This window comes from Ictalurus punctatus, chromosome 12, assembly GCF_001660625.3.
Source record: "Ictalurus punctatus breed USDA103 chromosome 12, Coco_2.0, whole genome shotgun sequence".
In the NCBI taxonomy this organism is placed as follows: domain Eukaryota; kingdom Metazoa; phylum Chordata; class Actinopteri; order Siluriformes; family Ictaluridae; genus Ictalurus; species Ictalurus punctatus.
The window spans coordinates 29,631,867-29,651,669 of NC_030427.2; the positions used below are offsets into that span (position 1 = coordinate 29,631,867).

A 19,803-nucleotide genomic window follows, 5' to 3' on the forward strand; every position below is an offset into this window, starting at 1 on the left:
CATTTGCTTTTTTTATCAGGTTTTTCGGTTGTGATTGTGTGATAAATCGTTTATTTCACTCTTAATGTAATGTTCAGCACAAACTGAAGTGTAAATGATGGGGCAGTGAGATGAAAATATACTTTTCTGACACTTGAAGTCATTTTCACAGTGGATGATGCATGTTCATAAACCGTGATTAGTGAAAAGGAAGCTGAGAAAGCAGTTCACAAAGAACGCTGTTTATTTGAAGAACATGTTCAATCTCTGACAGAGTTCACTGTTTTCAGTTTGAGTTTTTTTTCTTCTTTATCATTGTATATTTTTGTTTGTTTCTTAAAAAGTTATGTTCGGTACATCTGGCACAAATCTACTTCCATGTCACTATAGAAACGCTAACGTATCAGAACCAGAGCATTAATATAAACCTGGGACTCACAGCTGCACTACTGTCAGAGCTGCTGTTACAGAACACTAATCAACACCTTCTGACCAATCAGAATCCAGATCTGAATAATCTCTGTGGTGTACAGGATATTGTGGTGGAAGGAATGTACAACCGCCTTGTGGGGGAATTATTCAACGCTTAACTAAGGAAGACTGAGTGAGCAACAGGATCCTAGTCCCCCCACCCAATGCTTTTAGTCTCTGTACAACGTGTGGTTGTATGTTGGTACCTGTCGTGTTGCAACGTAGTGATGCTCAAGATGAGGTGGGCTTCAGGATTTGTTCTGTAACACGGGAGCCACCTGAAGTGTGTGCATAGATAACAATGTAAGTATAGTTAACTACAAGTACCCCCCTCCCCGGATCTAACAGGATAGAGAGACGCTGGAGATAGAGAGAATTAACGAGAGAGAATTAACATTGACAGTTTTCAGTTTAACGAACAAATGTGTTTATTCACTATGGCTGAATCTGTAACAAAGTGAAATTGAAGGAGCAAAAATAATTAAAATAAACATTGGATATTTGAATTTAACTGTAAACAAACAAAACCACCATTGGTCAGGATTCCTCTTCGACCATGCATAACTCAACTCTCGCCGCTGCAACTCCTCGTACAAAATGGGGGTGTTCACGTCAACGCAATATCAAAATAAAAGGCTTTACTAAATAGACTTTGTAGGTTCCCCTACATTATGAAATGGAGTGTGTGTGTGTGTGTTTCAGGATGATGTCGAGTCCACAAAGCAGGAGCTGCTGCGATTGGCCCTGGCGCTTAACCTGGCGATGGCCATCGTGCAGGAGGGAACAGTCGAGACATCAACACACACACACACACACACACACACACACACACACACACTCTGCAGTTATGTTAATTCACACATTCTCACTGTACTGTATATAAAACTGAATGAATGAAATGTTTTGACATTTAATAAAAAAAATACTTTTGTTAAACATTTTTGCAAAAACTGTTGCATTTCTCCAGATCTGTGTGTGTTTCCCTCTCAATCTCTTAAGCATTACACCTGAAATACCACACAATAGAACACCTAAATAAGCTCTTGCATAGTTTCCTAGACAAAAATTCATGTTAAATACATGAACTAACTTTATACAGCACAAATAATAACATATTACTATATAATTATATTGTACTTATATTCCCGTCTGTATTTACTGTATTCAACTGATACAATTATGGAAAATATTGCAAGTAGAGTACACTTAAGTAATAGAGATGGCACTGATCCCATACCGGGTATGATCAGCTGATACTAGCAAAGAAATGGGGATCAGATATCAGAGAAAATAAAGAACAGATTAGATCTGATCCTGGAACCAAAAGATCTACACTATATTAAACACCAACTAAAGGACAGAGTGAGAAATGTGACTTGTGGTGAGTCTCCTAGGGGCTTCTTCACATCAACTCCTCAGATGCTAATCCTGTCAGGTGAGAATCCCACCAATGTCATGAAACTGTTCCTGTCCATTTCAGCTCCATCTTCCACTGACTGGCTTCAGCTGGAGTTCGTGTGGTTTTTCACCTGCTGTTCCAAATAATCCCTCAGGTTTTCATTGGGACTGAGGAAATGTTGTCCAGGGGTCACAGGTCGTTCTACTCAGAACAGAGATCTGTGTAGTCTATTAAAAGGTAAAAGACAGATATCTGAATTAATAACCAAAAACTAGACTGTGGTACTTCATGATCAACAGCATGTAATCATCTCTGCTGCAGGAAAACATTATTAACTCCTGTTCACAATCATTCAACATTCCTTCATTCTTATAGAATACACTTGTTAGAACATTTAGCTAGAACAGATGAGAACTTCCACAAGATCTAACAGGACCATGAGCAGATATTTACCATCACATCACTGCTCTTATACAATCACAGACTGTAGAGCTTTATTCTGAAAACAGTGATCACTGCTGTGTGTTTTATCTCTTGTTCTACACGTATATTTAAGTGCAGACGTTAAGAACAAGCGGAGGGGAACTTTACAGGAATGACAGAAGACACGGTGTGGAGGTGGAGTGCTGGAAGGAGTGTCAGAGTAAAGTGACTCCTTAAATAAAATATTTGTAGCAGTGTGGCATCAAAGATGATGATTTTAATTCGCTTTTATGAGAGTGGAGAAGAAAATCTGCTGCCGATCAGAAACGGGGAAAAGCTGAGATCATCTGATTCAGACAAAAGCAGCAGTATGAAGTCAGAGATAGCAGGGTGTCACGAGGAGACGAGGTGTTCATCTACAATCACTCTCATGCACTCAGTGCTGACATTTTGTAGACTCTGTCTGACTCCCTGTCTTCTGCTTTCACATCAAAATCAACACCAAACAGCATTAAAGCTCATTGTTAGAAAAAGTCTGATTAAATAGAATATAGTAAAATTTTAACCCAGTATCTGATTATCTGATATTTACTGCAACTAAAACTAAATGTACAAAATAATATTAATGTACAAAATAATCTACAAAATAATGTACTAAATAATGCTGTCAGTCTTTTAATTTGTTTCAGTGTTTATCTAAAAAATATCATTACTCACTCCAGTATCTGTAGTTTGTAATGTTCATCATTCTTCAGAGCAGAGAGACACTCCACTTCTGAGTCTCCTAGTTTATTCCCATACAGATACAGTTCTCTCAGGTGTGAGGGGTTTGATCTCAGAGCTGAAGTCAGAGCAGCACAGCCTTCATCTGAGACATGACACTCACTCAACCTGCAGAGACACAATGACACACTCTTCACTCTCTCAGTTTCTGAACATCAAGACATACTTTGTGTTTCTTGAAATGAGTGTGTGTGTGTGTGTGTGTGTGTGTGTGTGTGTGTGTGTGTGTGTGTGTGTGTGTGTGTGTGAGAGAGAGATACTGAATGTTTAAATGGATTATTCAGTACTGACAAGAACAAGTCTGACTGTTTTATTTATGCAGAATGTGTTTGTCTGTTATTTGACAAACATTCCATTGACTTGGAAGAACATTAGACCCTGTTTTATTATTATCAAAGTGAAATCATTTAAAAATCACTCCTTATTTATGATGAAACACTTAATGTTTTGACATATTTTAGTGCATAGTGTGTGTGTGTGTGTGTGTGTTTTCACTATTGAGGAAAACTGCATAAGTTTAATACTGCTTGTCTACTTGGCTGCTTCTGTAACACAGATCTGGCAACCCGGGTCATAGCAGCTAGACACAGACGTACAGAAAGAATCATCACTAACAGAACAAAATTTCCTCTTTAAGAATTTCACCCTGCATCACACACAGTGTATTTAGTTTGTGTCTGAGCTGCAGTTTGTGTGATTAGTTACAGTGTTGTAGTAAATTTCACAGTAATTTTAGACACATTGCAGTCGCATCAAGTCACGTTTTGTAGGAGGAACAATCTTCCTCCTCAGGACATTGATGATGAACCAAAAACCTCTGCTTCAGTCTCACTATTAGAGAATGTGTCTTACTGAGGAGCAGGTCATGTGACTCTCAGAGAGATGATCTTACTCCAGTTTCTCCAGTTTACAGAGAGGATTCTCCAGTCCAGCAGAGAGACACTTCACTCCTGAGTCTCCTAGATTATTCCCAGCCAGATACAGTTCTCTCAGGTGTGAGGGGTTTGATCTCAGAGCTGAAGCCAGAGCAGCACAGCCTTCATCTGAGATATCACAATAACGCAACCTGCAGAGACACAATGACACACTCTTCATCAACACATTTTCATTACTTTAAAGATGATGTGTGGGATTTTATTATTCAGAATGACATGAGGATTTAATATCATCTGTTTATTCTAATTAACAATGTACCTCATTTATAAAACTGGATATGAACGGGTTTGTGTGTAAATCGTTTGTACGAGCGTTTACACAAGAAATTTGGTGTTCATGAAAATCCTGTTCATTCGTATTCTACTCGTGCTCCTGAGTGTGTGTACATTTATACATAAGAAGAAGTCTTTATTTATCACATATACATTACAGCACAGTCAAATCCTTTTCTTCACATTTCCCAGCTTGAGCCCCAGACTAATGAATGTAAACCTTGACTTGATCAACTTCAAATCATATCATTTGCATGGATTAATGAAAATGTATAAACTATAAATTGTAATTTTATATAATATCCAGTTGTATTTAAACTGTTTATTTTTAACATGTTTACAGCGTTTAGCAGACTCCTTTATCCAGAGAGATTTATAGAAGTTCTTTGGAGTTTCTATCAAAAAACACATCCTCATGCTAGTTCACTAGATCAGGGACTAAGAGCACCACTGACGACATTTGTGAAAACCAGATGTTTTATATTATTGGAGTTTATTAAAGAATATAAAAAGTGAGCCAATATAAACCAATAAATTAAGACAAATAAAACTAATCATTAAAGCGAGTACGAAGAAAATCAGACTTTCAGAGACTTTTGTAAATCTGGTGGAAAATTCGAGCTGGGTTTGACTCACGCAAACATTTACACACAACTTTACTAAAAGATCGATAAATGACCCCCAAAGTCATTAAAATAATACTTTGGGTGTTGATAGGTCTAAAGGAGTGAAAACAACTGGAGAGGTTAGAGAACAACTGTGAAAGATGGTGGAAGGTCGTCAGTGGTCTGTGTTCCCCAGAGGGAAAAAAGTAAGTAAGTATGAGACTGATAAATTTACAGTGAAGTCCATTGGTCTGCTTCTATAAAGCAGATCTGGCAACCCTCTTCATAGTGACTCCATTTTTATTTAAAATCAAAATGTTCCATATTTTTTTTTTACCTTTTAAGTTCTATAACATTAACTTCTCATTTTAATTTATAAATTCTATATTTTGAGATCATTTGCACCGTTTCCCTGCTGCATTTAAACCCTGCATCACACACAGTGTATTTAGTTTGTGTCTGAGCTGCAGTTTGTGTGATTAGTTACAGTGTTGTAGTAAATTTCACAGTAATTTTAGACACATTGCAGTCGCATCAAGTCACGTTTTGTGCTGCAGCTTCTCACATACGTACATCTGACCCAAAGACTCTGTGACAGATCATCAGTGTGCAGTGAAAAGAAACAATCTTCCTCCTCAGGACATTGATGATGAATCTAAAACCTCTGCTTCAGTCTCACTATTAGAGAATGTGTCTTACTGAGGAGCAGGTCATGTGACTCTCAGAGAGATGATCTTACCTCAGTATCTCCAGTTTACAGTGAGGATTCTCCAGTACAGCAGAGACACTCTTCACTCCTGAGACTCCTAGATTATTTCTACACAGAGTCAGTTCTCTCAGGTGTGAGGGGTTTGATGTCAGAGCTGAAGTCAGAGCAGCACAGCCTTCATCTGAGATATCACAATTCCACAACCTGCAGAGACACAATGACACACTCTTCATCAACACATTTTCATTACATTAAAGATGATGTGTGGGATTTTATTATTCAGAATGACATGAGGATTTAATATCATCTGTTTATTCTAATTAACAATGTGCCTCATTTATAAAACTGGATATGAACGGGTTTGTGTGTAAATCGTTTGTACGAGCGTTTACACAAGAAATTTGCTATTCATGAAAATCCTGTTCATTCGTATTCTACTCGTGCTCCTGAGTGTGTGTACATTTATACATAAGAAGAAGTCTTTATTTATCACATATACATTACAGCACAGTCAAATTCTTTTCTTCACATTTCCCAGCTTGTTAGGAAGTTGAAGTCAGAGCGCAGGATCAGACATGATACAGCGCCCCCTGGAGCAGATAGGGTTAAGGGCCTTGCTCAAGGGCCCAACCTTCTGATCAGTAACCCATAGACTTAACCATTATAATGATAAATCCTGGATACAGTTATGTACATCAGCCTCGTTCAGCTGGTAGAGGAGGAGGTGTTGGTCTCATCCATAGTCTAAATCCAGGCGTCACACACAAACCTAGTCATAAATTTAATTCTTTTAAAATTCTTTATACCGGTATAACTTATGTAGCCACAAAAAATAAGTCAAGTCCTGTAATTATTATTTACAGACCCCAGGGCCATATACTGAATTTCTTAGTGAATTTGCAGACTTTCTCTCAGACCTGGTTGTGTCTGTAGATAAAGCATTAATCGTCTGTGATTTTAATATTCATTTTGATAACCCAGAAGACCCTCTGAGAACAGCGGTTGTGTCCATCTTAGATTCAGTAGGAGATAATCAGAACGTAATCGGACCTACTCATAATGGTGGTCACACTCTTGACCTCATACTAACAGACGGATTAAATAGAGAAAATATTGTAATTTTTCCGCAGTCTGAAGTTGTCTCAGACCATTATCTTATCTCGTTCATAATACGTATTGATCATAATATTTCCACCTCGCCTCGCTACCGCGTAAAACGTACCTACACATCAGCTACTGCACCGAGCTTCATCAATAACCTCCCAGAGACATCAATTGGATATGGATCACCGTCTGATCCCAGGGAATTTGATCAGGAGACTGAACGCTTAGAGTCAACACTCCGCTACACGCTGGATAGAGTGGCTCCACTCAAAAGAAAATTAGAGAAAAAACTAGCACCCTGGTATAACAATCAAACGCGTACCTTAAAACAGACCACTCGACAATTAGAACGTAAATGGCATCAAACCAAATTGGTAATATTTCAAACAGCATGGAAGGAGAGTCTACTGAACTATAGACAATCTCTTAGTGATGCTAGAAAAGTCTCTCTCTCCACCTTAATAGGAGATAACAAAACTATTCTAGATTTCTATTCAACACAGTAGCAAAACTAACTAGGAATAAAACCACTACAGAGAGAAACACTCAATCATTACATAGCAGTGAAGATTTCATGAAATTTTTCAGTGGTAAAGTTGAAAATATTAGATGTGAAATTCAGGCTATTAAATTAAACCCAGACAGTATTATAACTAACCCTGTAGATGATAATATAGCAATATCAGATCAATGTTTAGAATGTTTTACTCCCCTTAGAGAGACCGAACTAGCTTCATTAATCTTTTCAGCCAATTCATCAACTTGCATGCTAGATCCTGTACCTACATGTTTCTTTAAACAGATTTGTCCTGGAGTAATTGAACTGCTTTTAAATATAATCAATTCTCCCCTTAGCACTGGCTATGTACCTAAATCACTTAAATTATCAGTTATTAAACCCCTGATTAAAAAACCTGACCTTGACCCCTCTCAACTGTCCAGCTATAGACCAATATCAAATCTCCCCTTCATCTCCAAGATCTTAGAAAAGGTTGTAGCACAGCAGCTATGCTCATACTTACATCGGAACAACATTCATGAAATGTATCAGTCAGGATTTAGACCTCATCATAGCACAGAGACGGCGCTGGTTAAAGTAGTAAAATGACCTTCTACTGACCTCTGATCAGGGTTGTGTCTCACTGCTTGTGTTACTCGACCTTAGTGCAGCTTTTGATACTATAGATCACACCATTCTCCTTGATAGATTAGAAAATGTTGTTGGCATTAAGGGAACAGTCCTCTCCTGGCTCAGGTCTCATTAGACCGATCGTTTCAGTTCGTAGATGTAGATGGAGACTTCTCCATCCATACCGATGTTAAATCTGGTGTTCCACCAGGTTCTGTTTTAGGCCCACTGCTTTTTACTTTATATATGCTACCTCTAGGTCAAATTATTCATAAACATGGAATTAGCTTCCTCTGTTATGCTGATGATACACAGCTGTATGTTTCAGCGAAGCCATAGGACAGAGAGAAGCTTAGTAAAGTTGAAGAATGTGTAAAGGACATTAGACGTCGGATGCTAACTAACTTCCTTTTACTTAACTCTGATAAGACAGAAGTACTTGTACTAGGACCACATGTAGCTAGAAGTAATCTTTCTGATCTCACAGTAACTCTGGATGGTCTTTCTGTTTCATCATGTGCAGCAGTAAAAGACCTCGGAGTGATTATTGAGTCCAGTCTATCATTTGATGCTCACGTAGATAATATTACTAGGATAGCCTTCTTTCATCTCAGAAATATTTCTAAAATAAGAAATATATTGTCACTACATGATGCAGAAATACTAATTCATGTTTTGTCACCTCTAGACTAGATTACTGTAATGCCTTACTGTCTGGATGTTCCAGTAGGAGCACAAACAAACTCCAGTTAGTCCAGAATGCAGCTGCTAGAGTCCTAACTAGAACCAGAAGATACGACCACATCACCCCGATCTTATCCACACTGCATTGGCTCCCAGTGAAATCTCGTATTGATTATAAAATACTTTTATTAACCTATAAAGCACTAAACGGTCTCGCGCCACAGTATCTAAGCGACCTTTTGGATTTCTATGATCCGCCACACCTACTTAGATCAAAAGGTGCAGGCTATCTGACGGTACCTCGAATAGCGGAGGCAACAGCAGGGGGAAGAGCTTTCTCTTATAGAGCCCCACAGTTATGGAACAGTCTTCCTATTAGTGTTCGGGACTCAGACACAGTCTCAGTGTTTAAGTCTAAGCTTAAAACGTATTTGTTTACTCAAGCCTACCCTGACTAGACTTTCTGTTACGCTAAGCACAGTCCTAATAATCTCTTCTCTCCCTCTCTCCTTCTGACGAGCCACACACGATTTTATGGAGATACTAGAGATCCTGATCCTCTCTGTTCTACGGACCTGCCTGATCCGTTTCGGATGTCCTGCCTCTGGATGGAGCTCTCATCTACTCCAATTCCAGACTGCTTGGACTACGGCTGCTTCTAAGGCCAAACAGACTTCATATAAATCCATAATGAACTTTTTCACACTATCTGTTGTTCCCCAGATGAGAACGGGTTCCTTCTGAGTCTGGTTCCTCTCAAGGTTTCTTCCTCTTAAAACATCTTAGGGAGTTTTTCCTTGCCACCAGCTCACTCAATTGTAATAAATTCGCACTTTTAATATCTGTATACCGTGTTTATATATTTCTGTAAAACTGCTTTGAGACAATGTCTATTGTAAAAAGCGCTATATAAATAAAATTTAATTGAATAATTTTGCCTTAATTTATAATTTGCATGGATTACTGTAATTTTATATCTGGAATATCCTGTTGAGTTTAAATTGTTTATTTTTAACATGTTTACAGCGTTTAGCAGACTCCTTTATCCAGAGCGACTTTTGGCTGCATTTACTCTGCAGGTCTTGACGACCCGCTTACATCTTTTAAAAGTGACCCATATCCGATATCTGCATTTACACTATACACTTCCTGAAACAACCCGAGGTAGACGTCACCTGAATCTTAGGCCGAAAAGGAACTAAAAATGCTGCAACTGATGCAGACGAAAATATAATACAAGCTTTTGTTTTCCACACAGTATTTAAAGATCAGCAAAACACCGGTCTCTTAAGCGGAAAAAAAAGAAGAGAGTCCTTGTCGAGAGTTGTGTTTTCACGGTTGGTGTCCACTTGAGTTGACGTCATTCGCCACTGTCGCTTTTTCAATTACATATAACTCGCATTGACAGGGGAATATCCGACCTGTCTGATTACACGGCAGACACAAATGCACATATCCAATTCATATCAGATTTATTTCCACGTATGAATGAGGCCTGAAACGGAAGAATGAGAATAATGAAACTGTGAAAGATGGTGGAAGGTCGTCAGTGGTCTGTGTTCCCCAGAGAGAAAAAAGTAAGTAAGTATGAGACTGATAAATTTACAGTGAAGTCCATTGGACTGCTTCTGTAAAGCAGATCTGGCAACCCATTTCATACTGACTCCATTTTTATTTAAAAATCAAAATGTTCCTTTTTTTTTTTTACCTTTTCAGTTCTATAACATTAACTTCTCATTTTAATTGATAAATTCTATATTTTGAGATCATTCGCACCGTTTCCCTGCTGCATTTAAACCCTGCATCACACACAGTGTATTTAGTTTGTGTCTGAGCTGCAGTTTGTGTGATTAGTTACAGTGTTGTAGTAAATTTCACAGTAATTTTAGACACATTGCAGTCACATCAAGTCACGTTTTGTAGGAGGAACAATCTTCCTCCTCAGGACATTGATGATGAACCAAAAACCTCTGCTTCAGTCTCACTATTAGAGGATGTGTCTTACTGAGGAGCAGGTCATGTGATTCTCGGAGAGATGATCTTACCACAGTATCTCCAGTTTACAGAGAGGATTCTCCAGTACAGCAGAGAGACTCTTCACTCCTGAGTCTCCTAGATTATTCTCAGCCAGATCCAGTTCTCTCAGGTGTGAGGGGTTTGATCTCAGAGCTGAAATCAGACCAGCACAGCCTTCAACTGAGATATCACACTTCCACAACCTGCAGAGACACAATGACACACTCTTCATCAACACATTTTCATTACTTTAAAGATGATGTGTGGGATTTTATTATTCAGAATGACATGAGGATTTAATATCATCTGTTTATTCTAATTAACAATGTGCCTCATTTATAAAACTGGATATGAACGGGTTTGTGTGTAAATCGTTTGTACGAGCATTTACACAAGAAATTTGGTATTCATGAAAATCCTGTTCATTCGTATTCTACTCGTGCTCCTGAGTGTGTGTACATTTATACATAAGAAGAAGTCTTTATTTATCACATATACATTACAGCACAGTCAAATTCTTTTCTTCACATTTCCCAGCTTGAGCCCCAGACTAACGAATGTAAACCTTGACTTGATCAACTTCAAATCACATCATTTGCATGGATTAATGAAAATGTATAAACTATATATTGTAATTTTATATAATATCCAGTTGAGTTTAAACTGTTTATTTTTAACATGTTTACAGCGTTTATCAGACTCCTTTATCCAGAGAGACTTACAGAAGTTCTTTGGAGTTTCTATCAAAAACACATCCTCATGCTAGTTCACTAGATCAGGGACTAAGAGCACCACTGAGAACATTTGTGAAGACCAGATGTCTTATATTATTGGAGTTTATTAAAGAATATAAAAAAGTGAGCCAATACAAACCCATAAATTAAGACAAATCATTAAAGTGTCTCACAACACTGTAACTAATCACACAATCTGCAGCTCAGACACAAACTAAATACACTGTGTGTGATGCAGGGTTTAAATGCAGCAGGGAAACGGTGCAAATGATCTCAAAATATAGAATTTATCAATTAAAATGAGAAGTCAATGTCATAGAACTTAACACAATGAGACACTTCACTCCTGATAAATTTATAGTGAAGTCCATTTAGCTGCTTCTGTAAAACAGATCTGGCAACCCTCTTCATAGTGACTCTATTTTTAATTACAAATCATTTATTGAATGTTTTACACATAAAATGTTTTGACGTGTTAAGTTCTATGACATTAACTTCTCATTTTGATAAATAAATTCTATATTTTGAGATCATTTGCACCGTTTCCCTGCTGCATTTAAATCCTGCATCACACACAGTGTATTTAGTTTGTGTCTGAGCTGCAGTTTGTGTGATTAGTTACAGTGTTGTAGTAAATTTCACAGTAATTTTAGACACATTGCAGTCGCATCAAGTCACGTTTTGTGCTGCAGCTTCTCACATACGTACATCTGACCCAAAGACTCTGTGACAGATCATCAGTGTGCAGTGAAAAGAAACAATCTTCCTCCTCAGGACATTGATGATGAACCTAAAACCTCTGATTCAGTCTCACTATTAGAGAATGTGTCTTACTGAGGAGCAGGTCATGTGACTCTCAGAGAGATGATCTTACTTCAGTATCTCCAGTTTACAGAGAGGATTCTCCAGTCCAGCAGAGAGACTCTTCACTCCTGAGTCTCCTAGTTTATTCCAGGACAGATCCAGTTCTCTCAGGTGTGAGGGGTTGGATCTTAGAGCTGAAGTCAGAGCAGCACAGCCTTCATCTGAGATATCACACTTATACAACCTGCAGAGACACAATGACACACTCTTCATCAACACATTTTCATCTTGGTTTAAAACTTACCGTAAAGATGATGTGTGTTATGTTGGACTGTCTCCCTTCTCTTGTCCAATCACAAGATATTATTAACAGGGATGCACCGAAATGAAAATTCTTAGCCGAAGCCGAAGCCGAAGATGTTTTTTCGTGTTTTTTACATATATTTTTTTCACCATTGCATAAATTCAATAATCAAAATGTGCTTTTTACTATTTTGTCTTGCTTTTCAAAGAAAAAAATAAATTACAAAAACTACAATTTCAAAATATTTATTTAACACTGAACTTTTTTTTTCATTCCAATATAACTTTAAATAAATAAATGAGTAAAATATTCTGATGTGGTCATCTTTGAGCCCCTTAAATAGCCGATGTTATGCCTATAACTGACTGCTGAAAGAATGGAACACTCTGTAGCCTACAACAAAAAGTGCATTAAAAAGTGCATTGAGTACAAGAGTGCAGAAACTGGTTCTATTGGGTTCTATAGGGCTGATTATATTGGGGATATATACCGCTCGCGTCCCTGTACACCTCGCCGAGTATTAGAGTAGATATAGTAGAGTTAGATACGTTGTTAATGTTCTGTTCCTTGATAGATTTAGTTAGTTTAAACTATAGACTAGTTCATTTAGTCCCTTTGCCTGTCTTGAGCTTTTTGGATTATGATTTGTATGTGTCTGCCTGTCCTTGAATAAACACGTCTTTACCTGCTTCCGTACTCTACTCCCTTACGTCTCGCGACGTGACAGAATACTCCGGAACAGAAACAACAAAGTAAACATCCGAAGAGCTCGTGCATGTGCGAGCCCCCTCATCGAGGTCGTGACATTCTCAGGTCTCACTCTGGTTGCGTCATCAAACACGTCATTGTTCGGTCAAATTTATTCGGCCGAACACCGAAAATGCTTTTTTTTTTGCTATTTTCAGCCGAATAATTTCGGTTGCCGAACATTCAGTGCATCCCTAATTATTAATACTGAACAATTATGGTGTAAAACTACTGCTGGTTCATGTTAAAAGTAACGAGTCAGGGTTTTTTAAATCTCTGTTTAAATGTATTTTATACACATGTCTAAGTGCATTTAATTATTACTTTACTGCACAAGTGATATGTTTAATGACTAATATATTTGTTCTGTATGTTGTACTGATTTAACTGAAAAAACAGAACTGTACACAACTATTAACTGCAGCTTTTAGTGAGTACTGTGTCTCTCAGAGAGATGATCTTACCTCAGATTTTTTACTTGACACTGAGGATTCTCCAGTAGAGCAGAGAGACACTTCACTCCTGAGTCTGCTAGATCACTCCAAGTCAGATCCAGTATATCCACAGTCAGATGCAGTTCTCTCAGATTGGAGGTTTCTGAGCTGAGCACTGAGGCCAGAGCTGACCAAGCACTTTTTTTAATTGCATCACACCTGATACTGAAGGAAATAATACATAATGAACTAACAGTAATGCAAATTATCAAACAAGGCCTCAAAGCTTTCACTGCAACTTCTCAGTTTCAAAAGCACAAACATCAGTTAGACAAAAGTCCCACACAGTCAGAGCTGTTCAGATTCGGCTTGGTGGGAGTTTTCAGCTGCGTACATCATCACACACACATTGTATAAACATGGAGTATAAGATCCGGGACACCAAATGGGAAAGCAAGAGTCTGATCTAAAATGTTATTAATAGGAGAAAAGAAAGAGTCTAAAGTGTCATGAAGCGTTAGATTGATCTGAACAGCTAAGACATTTGATTTGTTCTCTTAACACTGTAACAGTAGAACAGTTCTATTCAGATTTACTTACATTGCTTTTCTGGATGCTGCAATCAAAGGCATCACGTTCACAAGAACCTCATCTCTTATTTTATCTGTAGAGATATATTTACTCAGGTCAAATTCCTCCAGCTCCTCTGCTGATGTCAGTAAGACAAACACCAGAGCAGACCACTGTGAAGAAGAGAGTTCACTTTGTGTTCCAGATTTCAGGCAGCGTTGGATTTCCTCCACTAGAGAATTGTCCCCCAGTTCATTCAGACAGTGGAACAGATTGATGAATTTCTCTGTAGGGAGATTTCTACTGATCTTCCTCTTAATGTACTGTACTGTGTTACTCTTTCCTGTCTGGGAGATACCTCCTGTATGTGTTACTAAGGCATGTAAGAGTTTCTGATTGGACTCCAGTGAGAGACCCAGAAGAAAACGGAGGAAAAGATCCAGATGTCCAGTCTCACTCTTTAAGGCCTGATCTACAGCACCGTTGTGGACATCTGAAATTGTCTTAAAGTCCCGACTCTGTTGAAGAACATTTCTCTTTTCCTTCATGAATGTCAGGTGCACATACAGAGCTGCGAGATGCTCCTGAATGCTCAGATGAACAAAGCAGTACACTTTACTCTGGTGAAGCCCAAACTCTTCTCTGAAGATCTGAGTACACACACCTGAGTACACTGCTGCTTCTCTCACATCCATGCCACACTCTCTCAGGTCTTCCTCATAGAAGATCAGGTTGCCTTTCATCAGCTGCTGAAAAGCCAGTCGTCCCAGTTTGAGAAGCATTTCTTCATCACTCTCCTGCTTCTTCGAGTACTTTTCTCTTATGATGTTTGTCTGAATGATGAGGAAGTGTGTGTACATTTGAGTCAGAGTCTTGGGAATCTCTCCACTCTCTGCTTCACCCAACATTCTCTCTAGAACAGTGGCTGAAATCCAGCAGAAGACTGGGATGTGGCACATGATGTAGAGGCTTCTTAATGACTTCAGGTGTGTGATGATGTTATTGGCCAGGCTCTGATCACTGATCCTCTTCCTGAAGTACTCCTCCTTCTGTGGGTCATTGAACCCTCGTACCTCTGTGACTCGATGGACACACTCAGAGGGGATTTGATCAGCTGCTGCTGGTCGGGAGGTGATCCAGATGAGAGCAGAGGGAAGCAGATTCCCTTTGATCAGGTTTATCAGCAGCACATGCACTGATGCTGATTCAGTTACATCACACACTCTCTCTGTGTTCTGGAAATCCAGAGGAAAACGATACTCGTCCAATCCGTCAAAAATGAACAGAACCTTTTCCAAACTGGATATTTCTGTTTCTTTTGTCTCCTTAAAACAGACATGAAGGAGATCCATCAGACTCAGTTTCTGGTCCTTCATCAAATTCAGCTCTCTGAAAGGAAGTGGAAACATGAGCTGGACGTCCTGATTTGCTTTCCCTTCAGCCCAGTCCAGAATGAACTTCTGCACAGAAACTGTTTTTCCGATGCCAGCGACTCCCTTTGTCAGCACAGTTCTGATGGGTTTGTCTTGATCAGATAAGGGCTTAAAGATGTCATTGCATTTGATCGGTGTTTCCTCTGTTGTTGTTCTCCTGGATGCTGCCTCGATCTGTCTCACCTCATGTTCTTTATTGACGTCTCCACTGTCTCCCTGTGTGATGTACAGCTCTGTGTAGATCTCATTCAGGAGTGTTCGGTTTTCCGGGTTTATCATCACTCCATTTAAACACTGAAACTGCTTCACCAGATTTAATTTGAACTTTTCCTGGAAGTCATTTACAGCAGCAGGTTCTGGGTCGTGTCTGTGACAGGGTGAAGTAGGAAGACATGGTGAGACATGGGGTCCAATTATTAGAGTTTAAGATCGCACTTTTTTCTGACTGTTACCACAGATAACCATTCTTTATGATGTTCTCACTGTGTATTTGCCTTATTCTACAGTATGTTTTCTATAATCTAATCACTCTGCAGGAAATAACAGCAGAGATGTTTATAATACCAGCGCGTCAGTGTCACAGTCATGTTGTTTGGTTTGATCTTACCCTGTAGCTGTGATGATGTTCTTTTCTCTTCTGTCTCCTGACTTCTGTAGAACACTGGGAATAAAAACTGTAGCTGTTAAAGACAATAACTTTCACCACTTTAATACTGGAGTCTAAACTTTAGCCCTAATTTTAGTCAAATAATTGTAGTAAGGGCATTAATATTTAGAAAACACACTGCTAAATACAACATCACCAACATTGTGGACCTGGAGAAAAATGTGTCCGTTTTAATTTGAAGTTTTCTAGATTTTATCTTTATTTACATCTAGATGTGTTAAATAACTTAGAACATGGCACCTTATCATGCAGGAAATGAAAGCTGAAATTCTGATCTATTGTCTCATTCATCTTTGATCTCCAACCCAAATGTCTTCAGTGTATAGCAAAAGTGAAAGAATTGGCCTCGCTGTTCCAATACTTGTGGAGGGGACTGTATATGGTCATTATGGTTGTAACAGAACATGAGGATATCATTCAGAATGAACAGATAATGTGTCCTGAATGGATGCAGATACAGATCATTATTATTTTATAAACCTGCTAGAAAGGTTCACAGGTATAAAAATCTGTAACTCTATCCAGAATTATACGACACTGTGGATGAGATTCAGTCGTCACCTGTAGGGACAATTTAGTTATCAGTAGACCCACTGACATGATTTTGGGAGGTGAGATGTTTAAATCGAGGAAAATGCTGATTGCGATTATTATTATTAATAAACACTGTAATGTCAGTTATATGATTTATGGTAAATAATCAGTGCCTTTGTTCATATAAAGATTCTCCATTTTCTATTATATTTGACAGAAATACTCATGTTGTTATTTTGCGCTTACTATTAATTTTAGAATCAGTGTTGAATACCTATTTTTGTTTTATGACATGTTACAGCCTGGTCTCACACAGAACAACCTCCTAGACACCAAGCAGTCAGGCTTCAAAAGCAGCCACTCCATGGAGACTGCTCCGCTTTCCGTCACTGAAGCCTGAAGACTAGTAAGATCAACATCAAGATCATCCGTCCTCATCCTACTCGACCTCACTGCTGCCTTTGACACTGTAAATCATCAGATCTACAGTGGGGAAAACTGGATGAGCTTAAGCTCAATTTAGCAACTGAGCTTCTCGTCATCACTGCCTGTCCCTTAAATCAACCACAACCTCACCGTACAGCTATGCTCAATCACATTCAAGTCAACCAGGACAGCCAGAAATCTTGGGGTGACTTTTGATGACGACTTGAATTGACAGACCACCTTTCAACAACATTTCAAGAAAAACAGACCCTATCTCACCACTGAGCAGAATACACTAGTCCAGGCTCTTGTTATGTAAAACTGGACTACTGCAACACACTACTCCTGGGTCTCCCAGCCAGTTCCATCAAACCCTTTCATATGATTCAGAACGGAGCAACACGACTCATCTTCAACCAGTCCAAAAAAAACCCCCATGTCACACCCCTCTTCATCTCCCTCCACAGTACCCACCTACCTCAACGATGTCCTTCAGGTTTACGCTCCCTCACGCAATCTGCGATCGATTAATGACCGACGCTTAGTAGTGTCTACTCAGCATGGCACGAGGTCTCTTTCCAGAACACTCGAACTGACTGTCCCTCAGTGGTGGAATGAACTTCCAATCTCAATCCGGACCACAGAACCTGTCACTATCTTCAATAAACAGCTAAAGACCCACCTCTTCCGTGAACACTTCACTAAACATTAACCTAACTCCCCCAACCACTCCCTGCATTAAAAATAAATAAATAAATAAATTTAAAAAATACTTATATATATATATATATATATATATATATATATATATTATATGCGCTTCTCTGCTTGATATATCGCTTTGCTTGTATTTCCACATTTGTAAGTCGCTTTGATAAAAGTGTCTGCTAAATGAAAGAATGAAAATGCAAATGATCATTTAAGTATTGTTATTTCCTATTGAGAAGACCTCATTGTTTATTTATTCACAAAATTCCACATTCGTGGTATTGAGCGAGCTCACTATGGAATACTTCACCCAGCTCGGCTTCGCATTACAGTGAGGGAAAAAAGTATTTGATTGCCAACTGACAAAGAAATGATCAGTCTATAATTTTAATGGTAGGTTTATTTGAACAGTGAGAGACAGAATAACAACAAAAAAATCCAGAAAAACGCATGTCAAAAATGTTATAAATTGATTTGCATTTTAATGAGGGAAATAAGTATTTGACCCCTCTGCAAAACATGACTTGGTACTTGGTGGCAAAACCCTTGTTGGCAATCACAGAGGTCAGACGTTTCTTGTAGTTGGCCACCAGGTGTGCACACATCTCAGGAGGGATTTTGTCCCACTCCTCTTTGCAGATCTTCTCCAAATCATTAAGGTTTCGAGGCTGACGTTTGGCAACTCGAACCTTCAGCTCTCTCCACAGATTTTCTATGGGATTTAGGTCTGGAGACTGCCTAGGTCACTACAGGACCTTAATGTGCTTCTTCTTGAGCCACTCCTTTGTTGCCTTGGCCGTGTGTTTTGGGTCATCGTCATGCTGGAATACCCATCCACGACCCACTTTCAATGCCCTGGCTGAGGGAAGGAGGTTCTCACCCAAGATTTGACAGTACATGGCCCCGTCCATCGTCCCTTTGATGCGGTGAAGTTGTCCTGTCCCCTTAGCAGAAAAACACCCCCAAAGCATAATGTTTCCACCTCCATGTTTGACGGTGGGGATGGTGTTCCAGGGGTCATAGGCAGCATTCCTCCTCCTCCAAACACGGCGAGTTGAGTTGATGCCAAAGAGCTCCATTTTGGTCTCATCTGACCACAACACTTTTACCCAGTTGTCCTCTGAATCATTCAGATGTTCATTGGTGAACTTCAGCGGGCATGTATATGTGCTTTCTTGAGCAGGGGGACCTTGCGGGCGCTGCAGGATTTCAGTCCTTCACGGCATAGTGTGTTGCCAATTGTTTTCTTGGTGACTATGGTCCCAGCTGCCTTGAGATCATTGACAAGATCCTCCCATGTAGTTCTGGGCTGATTCCTCACTGTTCTCATGATCAATGCAACTCCACGAGGTGAGATCTTGCATGGAGCCCCAGGCCGAGGGAGATTGACAGTTTCTTCCATTTGTGAATAATCGCACCAACTGTTGTCACCTTCTCACCAAGCTGCTTGGCAATGGTCTTGTAGCCCATTCCAGACTTGTGTAGGTCTACAATCTTGTCCCCGACATCCTTGGAGAGCTCTTTGGTCTTGGCCATGGTGGAGAGTTTGGAATCTGATTGATTGATTGCTTCTGTGGACAGGTGTCTTTTATACAGGTAACGAGCTGAGATTAGGAGCACTCCCTTTAAGAGTGTGCTCCTAATCTCAGCTCGTTACCTGTATAAAAGACACCTGGGAGCCAGAAATCTTTCTGATTGAGAGGGGGTCAAATACTTATTTCCCTCATTAAAATGCAAATCAATTTATAACATTTTTGACATGCGTTTTTCTGGATTTTTTTGTTGTTATTCTGTCTCTGACTGTTCAAATAAATCTACCATTAAAATTATAGACTGATCATTTCTTTGTCAGTGGGCAAATGTACAAAATCAGCAGGGGATCAAATACTTTTTCCCCCTCACTGTACATATAACGGTGTCCAGAAGGACTTT

The 19,803-nt window shown here is 39.1% G+C and overlaps 1 protein-coding gene across 50 annotated transcripts in view; it reads right to left on the reverse strand.

Moving 5' to 3' along the window:
* LOC100526730 (uncharacterized) overlaps window positions 1–19,803 on the reverse strand; it is a 192,078-nt gene that overhangs the window by 112,798 nt on the left and 59,477 nt on the right. For 33 of the 50 annotated variants that reach the window (XM_053684655.1, XM_053684673.1, XM_053684674.1 and 30 more), the window contains one exon: window positions 16,144–16,197. In XM_053684655.1, the coding sequence (XP_053540630.1) occupies window positions 16,144–16,197 (54 nt within the window). Of the gene's footprint in view, window positions 1–3,947; window positions 4,122–5,607; window positions 5,782–10,539; window positions 10,714–12,118; window positions 12,293–13,563; window positions 13,759–14,133; window positions 15,904–16,143; window positions 16,198–19,803 lie in introns of all 50 variants that reach the window. The other 17 variants (XM_053684700.1, XM_053684688.1, XM_053684670.1 and 14 more) reach the window with 11 other exon arrangements.